This window comes from Chanodichthys erythropterus, chromosome 13 (assembly GCF_024489055.1).
Source record: "Chanodichthys erythropterus isolate Z2021 chromosome 13, ASM2448905v1, whole genome shotgun sequence".
NCBI classification, from domain to species: Eukaryota; Metazoa; Chordata; class Actinopteri; order Cypriniformes; family Xenocyprididae; genus Chanodichthys; species Chanodichthys erythropterus.
Genome location: NC_090233.1, coordinates 23,325,465 through 23,338,231, shown reverse-complemented (window position 1 = coordinate 23,338,231; position 12,767 = coordinate 23,325,465). Strand labels below are relative to the sequence as shown.

The 12,767-nt window shown below is 38.1% G+C and overlaps 1 protein-coding gene across 1 annotated transcript in view; it reads right to left on the bottom strand.

The window, feature by feature from the left end:
* The window catches only part of srrm4 (serine/arginine repetitive matrix 4), an 80,711-nt gene continuing 67,944 nt past the window's right edge, over positions 1–12,767 (bottom strand). Inside the window, exons 7-13 of the mRNA XM_067407194.1 lie at positions 12,685–12,759; positions 10,921–11,059; positions 8,436–8,764; positions 5,721–5,906; positions 5,520–5,624; positions 5,281–5,409; positions 1–554 (exon numbers count right to left, since the gene is read on the bottom strand). Coding sequence (XP_067263295.1) covers positions 287–554; positions 5,281–5,409; positions 5,520–5,624; positions 5,721–5,906; positions 8,436–8,764; positions 10,921–11,059; positions 12,685–12,759 — 1,231 coding nt within the window. The 3' untranslated portion in view covers positions 1–286. The remainder of the gene's footprint in view (positions 555–5,280; positions 5,410–5,519; positions 5,625–5,720; positions 5,907–8,435; positions 8,765–10,920; positions 11,060–12,684; positions 12,760–12,767) is intronic.

Here is a 12,767-nt window from a genome sequence, read left to right as displayed (position 1 = left end):
GTGAAACCTCCAGTCCGGTCCTTCCTACAACAGCAGGCTTTGTGATTGATAGACAAGTTTTTCCTTTCCTTTGAGCGGGATGGATGAAAGCACACAGTTTAGTACACAACAATATGGAAAGCTTCAGTCTTATCTGACACTGAACAGATGATCCTGTCACTGCCTGGTGTTCCACATCCAAGCACAGCATGTTCTCAGTGCTGCTCCATTTCATTTCCAGTTACAATAAGATGCAGTCCTGGGCTTGTGTGTAGCTCAGCATTTCCACATCTGGTTCATCCGTAAATTAGCGTCGGGCTTTGCTGTAGCTCACCATTGAGTCATAGCTTCTGCTCCGACTGCGACTGCGTCTGCTATATATAGAGTTCCACGACGAGCTGCGACTGTAGCTCCTGTATGAAGAATAAGTGTGACTGCGACTGCGGCTGCGACTCCATGAACGACTGCGAGTTCGACTGCGACCGAGAGAAAACAGGCGCCAGGACAGGAGGCTGGAGGATCGGCTGCTGACAGAGGGGCTGGGACGGTAGTAAGGGATGGGCCTCTTTCTGGCACTGTGCAGGACAGGAAGGCATGTAGAAAGAGAATACAAACAAAGACTTACTAATACACTATTTTAAATTTGAAAAATCCTAAAAGGATGTCTCTATATACATATATACAGTTTGGGGTCTTTTTTTGAAGAAAGTCTCTCTATTTCGTTTTCTATTTTAATGTATTTTAAAATGCAATTTATTCCTGTGATGGTAAAGCTGAATTTTCAGCATCATTACTCCAGTCATCAGGGTCACATGATCCTTCAGAAATCATTCTAATATGCTGATTTACTGCTCAAGAAACAATCATATTATTAATGTTGAAAACAGTTGTGTTGCTTAACAGTTGTGTTGATTTTTTGATGAAATAAAAGTTCAGAAGAACAACATTTGTGGTAGAAACCTTTTGTAGCATTGTAAATGTCTCTCTCTCTCTCTCTCTCTCTCTCTCTATATATATATATATATATATATATATATATAATATATATATGGGGTGCAACGGTTCTCTGTAAAAAATCAAACCGTACAGTTCTTCACTTATGGTACGGTACGGACTTGTACCGCGGTCCATCTCGAATGACGACGCATTTATTGGTTAAAATGGTTTGTTCAAAATAGCAGTGTGGAAAACAGAGAGACAGAGTTCAAATAATGTATGTTTCAGTCGATGGATGCGCAAAACGTTACAACAACGATAATCAGAAAGCGTGGACAAAACAGTCACTCTTTGTAAACTGTTAACTGCGAGTGCCGTCTGCTCTAATGTCCAGTCATTTACGCCGTCATCACCCGGGTGAGACCTGAACAGCACACGTTGCTGTCTGTGTTTAAACTAACTCATTTAAGCCTTGCTGATTTAAACCTTCAAGAACAAGACGCGAAAGAGAACTCGCGCGCTGTGAGAAGATTTGTGTGCGCTCATCCGAAGCACGTACACGCTTATTCCAGTCAGCGCGTAGAAAGTCGAACGTATATTAGTCGAGAAAGACAGTGCATGTGTAACAGTATATGTACTGGATCGTGCATGTCTTATAGGGAAAAAAATATTCCTGCTGCCTGTTTTTAATGTTAAATCAAACAACACATAAAGAAATCACTCACTGCTCTTGACTGAATAGTTTCTGTAACTTCAATAATGATTAATATTTATTTCATACAGTGAAGATAATATGCAGTTTTATTTTATATTTGATTACTTTATCAATTTTCTGTACCTGAAAACTACTGATAAGATGCCTGAAAAACCTGAAAAGCACTGTTTATTTTATTTGAATATTTGCTTTATTGTACTTATTTGTGATGTTGCTTGTAGTTTGATTGTTTGTTCTTATTTTCTTTATTTTTATTTGACAGTAGTCCTATTTTCCCTAAACATAGCACATACCGTACCGAAACCGTGACCCTAAAACCGTGACCCTAAAACTGTGATACGAACCGAACCGCAAGCAATTTGAACCGTTGCACCCCTATATATATATATATATATATAATATAATATACACATATACACACACAGTTGCAGGAAACTTTTGAACATTTTATATAATTAAAGTTGACTTTGGCATGTTAAAAGTACTTGATTTAGCTAGATTTAAAACCCTTTCAAAATTTCAAATGCAGACTGCCCACCTAAATCAACACTAGGGGTGGTGAAAAAAATCGATTATTGATTAATCGCGAGTATGTTATGGACGAGTATGAATCGATTATTAAATTTTCAAAAATCGATTTTTTTATTTATTTATTTATTTTTTTTTTTTTGCATTATTTTATTTTGTAAAAAATGTTATACCGGGAGTTGAACGTCACGAACGCGCCCAGTTCCAGTTAGCAAGCGCGTGTAACGGCAGCCAGAGCAGGTGTGTAAAATGGAAGAACCAGGAACGAGCAACCAACCGATCCACCCAGCCAGGGGCGGACTGGCCATCTGTGTGATCTGGAGAATCACAGAACGGCCGGTACTCCAGGACGGCCGGCGGGCCGGCCCACCACCCACCGCCACGCACGCAGTCATCATCTGTTTTTTTCCCCCACTAATCTGTTTCACACTCCAGTACTGTAGGGGGCAGCAATGCACCTTTAAGTTGGATGCCAGCTGCACTGGCCGTGGCCGCCAAGTAAGCAGCAAAGACGTTAGATCAGTGGTCTCAAACTGCCGGCCCGCAACTGATCTCAAAAATAAAACATAATCCGGCCCGCTAAATTATTCTTATTCTTATTCTCTAGTTGCTACCTGTCTGATATGCAAAGAAAAAGTCGCCGTTCTAAGGGGCATTCACATATCGCGTCCGCGCCGCATTCTCCTTTCCAATGCGCTTTCGCTCCAGTGGCGTCTGTCGTTGCTATGCAACCATGAGCCGCGCTCTCAATCGCTTCTATTATGAGCGCGCCTGCCTAAATTACAGTAAAAGCACTCGACTTTAAGTCACAAGCGCCGATTTAAACCACCGAAACTTTTTCTTTACCTTGACATGTTTCGACTGCAACCTGCAGTCTTCCTCCACCTGAACACATTGTCTTTCTAGAAGAAAATTGTCCAATTTCTACAGTATGTTGGTTCTGATCTACTTCCTAAAGGAAATAAGCCTTTCATTTATTTGTTATTGTTTAGTTCAACTTGATGAGTCACAACACAATGTGATGTATTCATTTCTGTGTTCTACAGAACATAAGCTACATACAAATAATTCTGAAGTTATAACTACAAGACACAGAAAGTGCTTTGAGTTGTTGTTACTCAATGAAAGAGTTAAGTAATTCAGTAGCTGACTTTTTTTTTAATACCGCAATCACTTTGTAGTGTATTTTCGTTTACTGTTGTGAAATGGAAAATCAATAATCGCTAATCGAGAATCGTTAATAATCGAAAATCGACTGTAATCGAATCGGGACTTCAATAATCGTAATCGAATCGAATCGGGAAATCAGACAGATTAACCACCCCTAATCAACACTAGGCCTACATGGTATATCAGCTGGTATGTACGGGTGGGAAAGGGGTGGGTAATGTGAACATAATATGATAAATTTTATAATTTTATAAGTTATTTTTGTTAGGCTATATAAAAAGAACAAAGAAGCAAATTACCAAATTATAAATACAGTAGTAAATTAAATAGCCTAAACTTTTTTCAGATACAGTAAGTTTCTTTAACATGAATACATTTATTTAACATATTTTGTTAATGACAGACAGGTATTTAATTGGGCTGCTGAATGCATGGACGTACTATACTGACACATATCCAGTTTTTACCCACTGTTTACGTCCACTTAAGCCATAACTGACTGTATTCACGCAAGATACTCCACACAATAGACATTTTGACTAGGGATGTCCCGATCACGTTTTTTTGCCCTCGAGTCCGAGTCCGAGTCATTTGATTTTGAGTATCTACCGATACCGAGTCCCGATCCGATACTTCTATAATACATGAAAAAGAATAAAGAAGAGCGAAAAAACAGATCCAGGAACAGTGCTTTTCAGGTTTTTCAGGTATCTAACAGTCGTTTTCACGTACAGAAAATGGATAAAGTAATCAAATATAAAATATCACTGCATATTATCTTTACTGTATAAAATAAATAAAGATGAATAATTATTGAAGTTACAAATACTATTCCGTCAAGAGCAGTAAGAGATTTCTTTGTTATTTGTTGTTTTATTTAACATTAAAAACAGGCAGCAGGAATAGTTTTTCTCCCTTTAAGACATGCACAATCCAGTAGGCTACATACCTATACTGTTCCACATGCGCTGTCTTTCTCGACTAATATACGTTCACTTAAGACATAACCGACTATGTTTGCTAGGATACTCGCTAGGACGGGCATTTTTAAATAATTTTGTATGAATTTGTCCGCTGAAGCGCAAGACGTGAAAGAGAACTCAGTATTTGCGCGCTGACTGGAATAAGCGTGTACGTGCTTCGGATGAGCGCACACAAATCTTCTCACAGCGCGTGCGAGTTCTCTTTCGCGTCTTGTTCTTGAAGGTTTAAATCAGCAAGGCTTAAATGAGTTTAAACACAGATAACAACGTGTGCTGTTCAGGTCTCACCTGTATCAACACCCGGGTGATGACGGTGTAAATGACTGGACATGAGAGCAGACGGCACTCGCAGTTAACAGTTTACGAGTTTTGTCCACGCTTTTTGATTATCGTTGTTGTAATGTTTTGCGCATCCATCGACTGAAACTCACATTATTTGAACTCTGTCTGTCTGTTTTCCACGTTGCTATTTTAACCATACGGTACGGTTTGATTTTTTTACCGAGAACCGTTGCACCCCTAATACATATATATCCGAGTCCTGATCGGGAGGTAACGTCCGATTCCGATCGAGTCTGAAACCACGTGATCGGGCCCGATTTCCGATCACATGATCGGATCTGCACATCCCTAATTTTGACATCTGTGTGTGTGCATGTATTTGACTATTCAGGCGCAAGGAGATCTGATCTCGCATGCGCGACAGAGAGAGTGCTTCAGTTGTGTGTCATTCAGTGCGATTCCGCCTATTCCACCTTCACTAACTGCAAGTTAATTGATAGCAAATTGTAATTGGATTGTAATTTCGTGCTACGATGAGCTTTGCTACCTTTGATTAGGCTGTAGGCTGAAATTAAAGGAAAAGTATGTAGACTCTGTCTGGGTTAACTGGTCTCTAAAGTAAGATCAGCTTTCAGCTGTGATTCAAACAGTTTGTGTTGTAACACTAGTAGTTCTCTAAGAACAGACCTTGTAATTCTACGGGCCTCCAGGTGACTGGGGGAATCTCTTCTTCTCTTCCTCATTGGGGAAGAAGGTCTTCTCCTGCTGTGCTTTCTACTCTTGCAGGAACTGCAGTCTCTTTTTCGCTCTCGAAACCTTTTCATCCACATATAAAAGAGATGCGGGCATGTATGTGTTCAAAAACAGATTTCAGCAATGCCATAGTAATTGTTCAACAATTTTTTGAGATAAAATTACAAAATCACCTGTCTGTTGTGCACCGTGAGTAATTTAGACTGCGGCAACTGCTCACACTAGACAGACTGTCTCTCCGTGAATCCAGCGAATAACTGGATGAACGAGAATATGATCTGTAAATGAGCCAAGGGAGATGATATTGTCAGATACAAACATGTGAGTTTGTGACTAAATAGAAAGCTATAATAAACAGCAGCTGTGTGACCCACCTCCTCCCTGAGGATAGGGATCGGTTTCTGGAATAGCGCCCTGAGTATCTGCTTTGGGATGATATGCTTCTGCTGCGGGACCTTGTTCGATCCTGATATCTATCATAAGACGGACTCCGATTCCTATCGGTGATGAGACCCAGAGGCTGCGTCTTCTCCAAATCGGCGTACCTGCCTGTTTCTTCACTGCAATTATAAGAGGGAAATTATTTTAGACCTTTACTATTACTATTACTTCACAATATAAGTGACAGGAGTACTGGATCTTTCCAGAAAGAATCTGCACTTTGTACCAGGGTTATTATATTTAACTATACAGACATATTAAAACACAAAATCTAGTGAAAACAAAACAAATCAAAAACACAACAAAATGAGTAAAACTAAATAAAATTAAAATGAATAAAATCTAATTCAAACTATTAATAAAAACTATAATAGAATCTCAATGATACTAAAATATAGGGCTGGGACAATAAATCGATGCATCGCACATCGAGAAATTAGAGATTCTGAGATTTTCCAAATTGATCGCGATTCTCTCTTGAATCGATTCTGAGCTTAGTTTTTTAACAGTAGATGGCACTGATTGCTTTAGAAACAGCCGTACTGTGCTTTCTTCCAATTCCTTACACACCACTTGAGCCTTCTATAAAATAATCATTCATAAAGTTCAAAAAGGTTGAAGAGAATTACAAGGGAGTTTGCAGAGGGTTGTTTACATTAATCTTACGTCATAAAAGCATTCTGAGGTGCAAGTACATACTCAGACTCAGCCAAACGCATGAGCGCTCTTCAGCACTCTTCTTCATAAGCATTTGAGCATGCGGCAGGGTGCCAGGTTTTCACAACAAAACCCACCCAATTGTTACTCAAAACTAGCCCAATCGTGTTTGGCAGGTTTTCCGTGGTAAAATTTGCATTCCAGAGGCTAAATATCATGTTATGAAATGAAAAACAACCAAACATGAGCGCCATCTGCTCATATTCAGAATCGATCCACGAATTACAATGCATCGATTTCTTATCACAGCCCTACTAAAATAACATTGCTTCATATAACTCTTGTTTTTATGGAGTCAAATTAATGCCTTAAAGTTTTGCACAAAAATAAAGTTTTGTAAAACACAAAAAAGAATTGAGCTATAAAAAAATGTTTTGCAAACAAAAATAAAGAATTGCAAAGGAAAATAAAATATTGAGTGGAAAAAAAATAAGTTTTGCAAACAAAAATAATAAATTGCAAAATAAAATAAAGTAGTGCAAAAATAAAAATATAATCAATTACAAAAATCAATGACAGCTGTAATCCTATTTTATCTTTGCCACATATTTTTCATGCTCAAACCTACTAAATCATTTGCAACGCTCATTTTATTCTGCGTTTCAGTCAAGCGTGCGCTTACGATACCGGTTTTCTTTTGCGCTGCACTTTTCTGTGCGGATCTCTTAATGGCACTGGTTTGACATGGGGGTGGAGTCAAGAAACGGGGGCACGCCCCCGCGAAACACGTCATCGGCAGGAGACGCAGATCGCAACAGAACAGGGCAGCGTTTCCCAAAAGCATCATAAGCTTTTGGAAACCAATGGAGCTACGATCAACTTAGGCTTACGATGCTTTTGGGAAACGCTACCCAGATCAGATCAAGCATAGAGACAGAGCGCATTTATTATAATCTGAAAACCACGCCCACCGGGGGACAAACAATCCAACCGTCTCCATTGACTTTGTATTGCGTGAGGCTGCCTTCTTGTCTTTTCTGACTCATTACAATAAACAGAACAATGCCTAAAAGCTGCTGTGTGACAAGGTGTACAGCTAACAAGCTAAAAAAAAAACAGAAATACGTTTTTATAAGCAGTCGACCCCAAAAAACGAATGTTTAAGGACACAAAAGTGGATACAGGCAGTGAGACAGAGCGCAACGGGTCATATTACTATAAAAAATGCATTGGAGGGGGTCGTAATCGGTGACAACATATGCTAAACAAACCAACAAAAACAAACCATGCATTATTTTTCACCATGTCAAAGAATTATTTCACCTGTCGCCGATTACGTTCCCTTCCAATGTATTTCGCGGGGGCGTGCCCCCGTTTCTTGACTCCACCCCCACGTCAAACCAGTGCCATAAAGAGAACCGCACAGAACAGTGCAGCGCAAAAGAAAACCGGCATCGTGAGCGCGCGCTTGACTGAAACGCAGAATAAAATGAGCGTTACAAATGATTTTGTAGGTTTGAGCATGAAAAATATGTGGCAAAGATAAAATAGGATTACAGCTGTCATTGATTTTTGTAATTGATTATATTTTTATTTTTGCACTACTTTATTTTATTTTGCAATTTATTATTTTTGTTTGCAAAACTTATTTTTTTTCCGCTCAATATTTTATTTTCCTTTGCAATTCTTTATTTTTGTTTGCAAAACATTTTTTTATAGCTCAATTCTTTTTTGTGTTTTGCAAAACTTTATTTTTGTGCAAAACTTTAAGGCATTAATTTGACTCCATATGTTTTGGTCTGATTTTATTTTATTTTATTTGAAAAGTCGCTCATCAGTGGTTACATGTTAAGAGTGAAACGGAAGCGGAACCAACACCTAAAATTCTTACATTGGAAAGAGATTGTTAATGTACTTGTTATGTTTTAATGGCATGTTAGTGCTGTCAAAATACAATTCAGACAGATGTAAAGGTGACAAAACAGCCTCACCCTTTGAGCTTGTTGAAGACAGAGCTGTGTAGGGTATTTTCTCTGAGTACTGTTTTACCCAGAGAGTCATAGCTGGTTAGTGAGTTGCCTGAATCCGAGGCATTGTCCCCATCGGCTAGTCTAAGCTTCTCAGGACATGTTAGATCCTGACAAGAGAACCTTCCATTTCTGGTAACTTTTGACCTTGTGATGCCAGTTTTACTTGACGGTGGAGAGGACGTGTCATTTCCCGAATCGTAATCTGCCTGACCTTTGCCCTTATTGGATATTGAGTCCTGGACGATCATCATTTTGTTTAAACCCTCAACCCCAGGACGTGATGGTGAGACCTGCAAGCAGACAAAGCAAAGTTGTTGTTTTTCTAAAGAAAAATAAGACCATATCATTAATCTGCTACCTGCATGATGCAGTCTGAGTACTCTTTAAAAGGCACATATGTCCCTACAGAGCACAGAGAGGAAATTAATCAAGATTGTTTTGGGACAGAAACTAAAAGATTAAAAACCGCCATGCAAATCTGTCACATGCGAGAAATTTGAAAAGAAAGGAGAAGAACAAAGCAAGAACTCTTACAAAAGAAACTAATGAAAAAGAGACTGAAGAGAAGAAATAAACAATGAACCAATGCTAATGAAAACGGCAAATTAAAGAAACATCCAGATCAAAAAGAGAGAAAAGAACCTACATGAATTAACTTCCAGCTACTTTTAAGTCAGAAGAAAGAGAGAGTAAAAGGAAACAGAAATTCCCAATTTGAAAGTTGCTTTCCTTTAAAGAACATTAAACAGACATCACAGAATGGGCTTAAGTAAAAAAATAAAAAATAAAAAAAAATATATATATATAATCATGAAAAGGGTTGCAGACAAAAGAAATATCTCCATCACTCTAACTATTTAAAATCCTTGAGAAAAACAAAAAGAACATGTTTCAGCTTTAGTCCCCTGTCGGAAGAGATTTTACAGTCCACCAGCGGCCTACAGTAAGTCCCTAAATCTGCGGATAGCATCGACTTACCAATCAAGACTTCCTCCTTAAGTAGGTAAGGTGTAAGAAAAAGGGAAGAGCGGGTGACATAAGTGCATCATTAGAGTGGTAAAGTGCAAGAAAAAGACAATAACCCTCTCTTCTTTGTTGTGCACCTGTAGGTCTTAAATTAGATCTCATTTTCTATTGTCGGACTGAAGGAGTAAATTTAAATAGACTCTACATCCTAAGCAGAATATTTGTCCTTTATAAAAAAAATGGAAAGAAGCTGCTAAGTTTCAATAAGATTCTAGTTTGCTAATATGGTTTATGGTGGAATTGGCAAAAATCTGATATAACCCGGTGGCCATTTGTAATGATCTAGTTAAGTATGAGACTGAAACAATTATGTGCAGGTTTATATATTTTATTTTGCAGGCCATCAGCTTTTTGCAAGCTTCAGAATATGAAACAAACCACACCAGTGCAAAAGCATGCTTTTGGGGGATCCATGTCAGGGCCAACATATAATAATAAAATTTACCTCAAAAAATATATTTTTTGTGAAAAAGGAGACTTTCGTAAAAAGATGTTTATGACAACATCAATGGAATATTTTCTTCACACTATGGACAATCTTTAAACATGATTGCACAGGACAAAAATATTAGCAATGATTAAAGTTTAGAAAATGTAACTTTAATGGGCATTATTTTTCTCTGTTGCAAACAAACAAGACTTAAAAGATATTTTACAAAGGTTTATTTAAAAACCTTCAGAAAAGAATTGTTAGAAAATCCATGATGCAGTGTATAGGATTATATAAATTATTAACTTAACTAAAATATTCGTTTTTATGACGTTATACAGACTAGGCATTCACTGGTTCTCCAGGACCATGTTCTTTATGTAATAACTTTTTTATTTATTGAATGATGTTTGATATTTCTGGTTGGAGTGGATGCATTTAGAGTGTGGCAGTAGGTTGCGTGTCACTTTTAACAAGTGTAATTACTGAGAGCAGAAAACACTTGAAAACCACTCTCATTAAAAAGTTAATTAACTTAAGTTTAAATTGTGTGTCAAGCATGTGTGCAATATGCAAATCACATGTTGGTTAAAAATTCTAACCACAAAATAACCTCAGTCGAAAGCCATTTCTACAATGATGATTATTGTTCCTATTAAAAATGAGATGGAAATGCAATTTTAGCCAATTTACAAAACAAAAAAGACTGTAGAAAAACTTGGTATAACTATGGCTAGTTTCAGTCTAAATCCTATCCACAGTTATTGTAAAAGAACTAAAAACAAGCAAACAGTCACATAATAAATGTTTCTCCTTGGGGGGAAAGATGTGCACTAGCTGACTTTCAAATGCATTAGTTTAACAGATAAGTGTAAAACAACATTTCTTGACATCCATTAAGTAAAAAGAAATCAATGGTTTCACAAGGGCCTTTAACAGAGCAAGAGTTTGGCATTGTAAGCGCATCAGGTAGCCATCAGAAACACTTACGGTGCTTTCAGAAAAGTGGCAGCAGCACTTAGAGGAGATTTTATTGGTCAGCTTGATTGCCGACCTGCATGCATCGCCTCCATGGACAGCTGTTGAATGACCACCATCTTGGAAGCCAGATTTTTCACAATCTTCATATCTACACAAAGCACATAAAAACATTGTAAAAGGCCCCTTCACCTCAAGGAGAAATTAAAATATTTATATTCACATTAAATATACATAGTACTGTAAGTTGAACCATTTTAGCTTATCAAGGTGCTCACAGCACCTTTACAACAGTAGCAATAAAATTATAATGTGGGACAGCAAGAGTATAATAGTCATTCTTCAGATTTTCCTTTCTACATGATTTAGATAGTCAAGTGGAAAGGTGAGTCCTCCACAGGTTAACATATGGGAATGTCACTGTCACTGGGAGCTTTTGTCTCTATCAATGTTATATTTCTGCTGAAATAGCAGTGGCTGAGAGATCCAGCTAATGTCCATTTGCTTAAACAATTGGCAACAAGAAGATTTCTATTTCATTGTCTTAGACGATCGTCTAGTTCCTCTGATCTGCATAGGCTTAAGGTGGAATAAAATGGTTTCCTATGAAAGAACATGCCAATTACACCAGCTCAGGACATAGATTATATGTAATGGGTCTTTGGAAAGTGAATGAGGATTGGAAACTGACGGCCATTGTTCCTGTTGTGTGGGTTCTCTGTGCCTTTTCAGCTCCTGAAACCATGTAAAGCTTCACTGTGCTCGCCTTCTATAATGATTTCGTCCTTTGAATATCCCTACGAAATTCCAAATAATGAAGAGATCAGTTAGGGATTTAAAACCAATCATCTCCAGTTTAAGATTATTTCAATTTGAAACCTGAGCTCGCTCTTCTCCTGTCTCAAAAAAGGCAGAAATTCTGTGATGAATGAATGAGAGTGGCTTCTTTTATGAAGGACTGATAACACCTGGGAGAGCATTTGAGGCCAATTTAATGCATGAAAAACTCTTTGTCTATGATTACTCTGATGTGTTCATCTAACTCAAAATGTATTTTTAAAATACAACTTTGACCCAGTACAAAATGGCCTTATTTTACATCTCATAAACTACACTCATTTGCCTAATAAGGAAGCCTCTGCTATAAACATCCTAAATTGTTTGAGCATTTGTCATAATATCTGTACATGGGCAATCAGCAGGACTGACTTTTATATGATTTACGGGCAATCTTCACTGACACCTACTATCAAATAAAACAGATTTAAGCCTAAAACTTAATTTCATCACTATTCCCTACAGTACCTCAACCCCATCACCCCACAACCCACTCCAAAGAGGCACAACTCTCCACTGGGGCGAGATCTCAAATTTCATTCCTTTTCCCGATTCCATTGATCCACACGCCAAATGTTGGACATCAGCTGTGAGAGGCAGATAAAAGAGTTTCCTCCGTGTCACCTCTACCTTTATCAGTCATCGCCACAGTGGCACTGGATGCTGACTGATAAGAAAAAACCTGTCTGGCCAGCATGAAGCCATGAATATCTCCAACCCCCAACATTCTCCCCAAAATGCCAACACTTTATTGTTTTGGAATGTTTTGTTCTGTTCTGTTCCGTTCTATTCTTACTTGAATTTGTTTTAGATCATTAGATGTGATGTTATAATTCCACTGATAGACTGGACAACATAGCAGCTGCCCTGGAGTTACACTGAATTTTACATTTAAATTGTCCTTCTCCCAATTATTCAGTTGTAAGGTCACACGTATACCTGTTTTCCATGCAGGAAGAACTCCTAATTTCAGCTTTCCGGCGCCGGTGTCTGCGATGGGAGTGGCTCCTTGACCTGAAGGA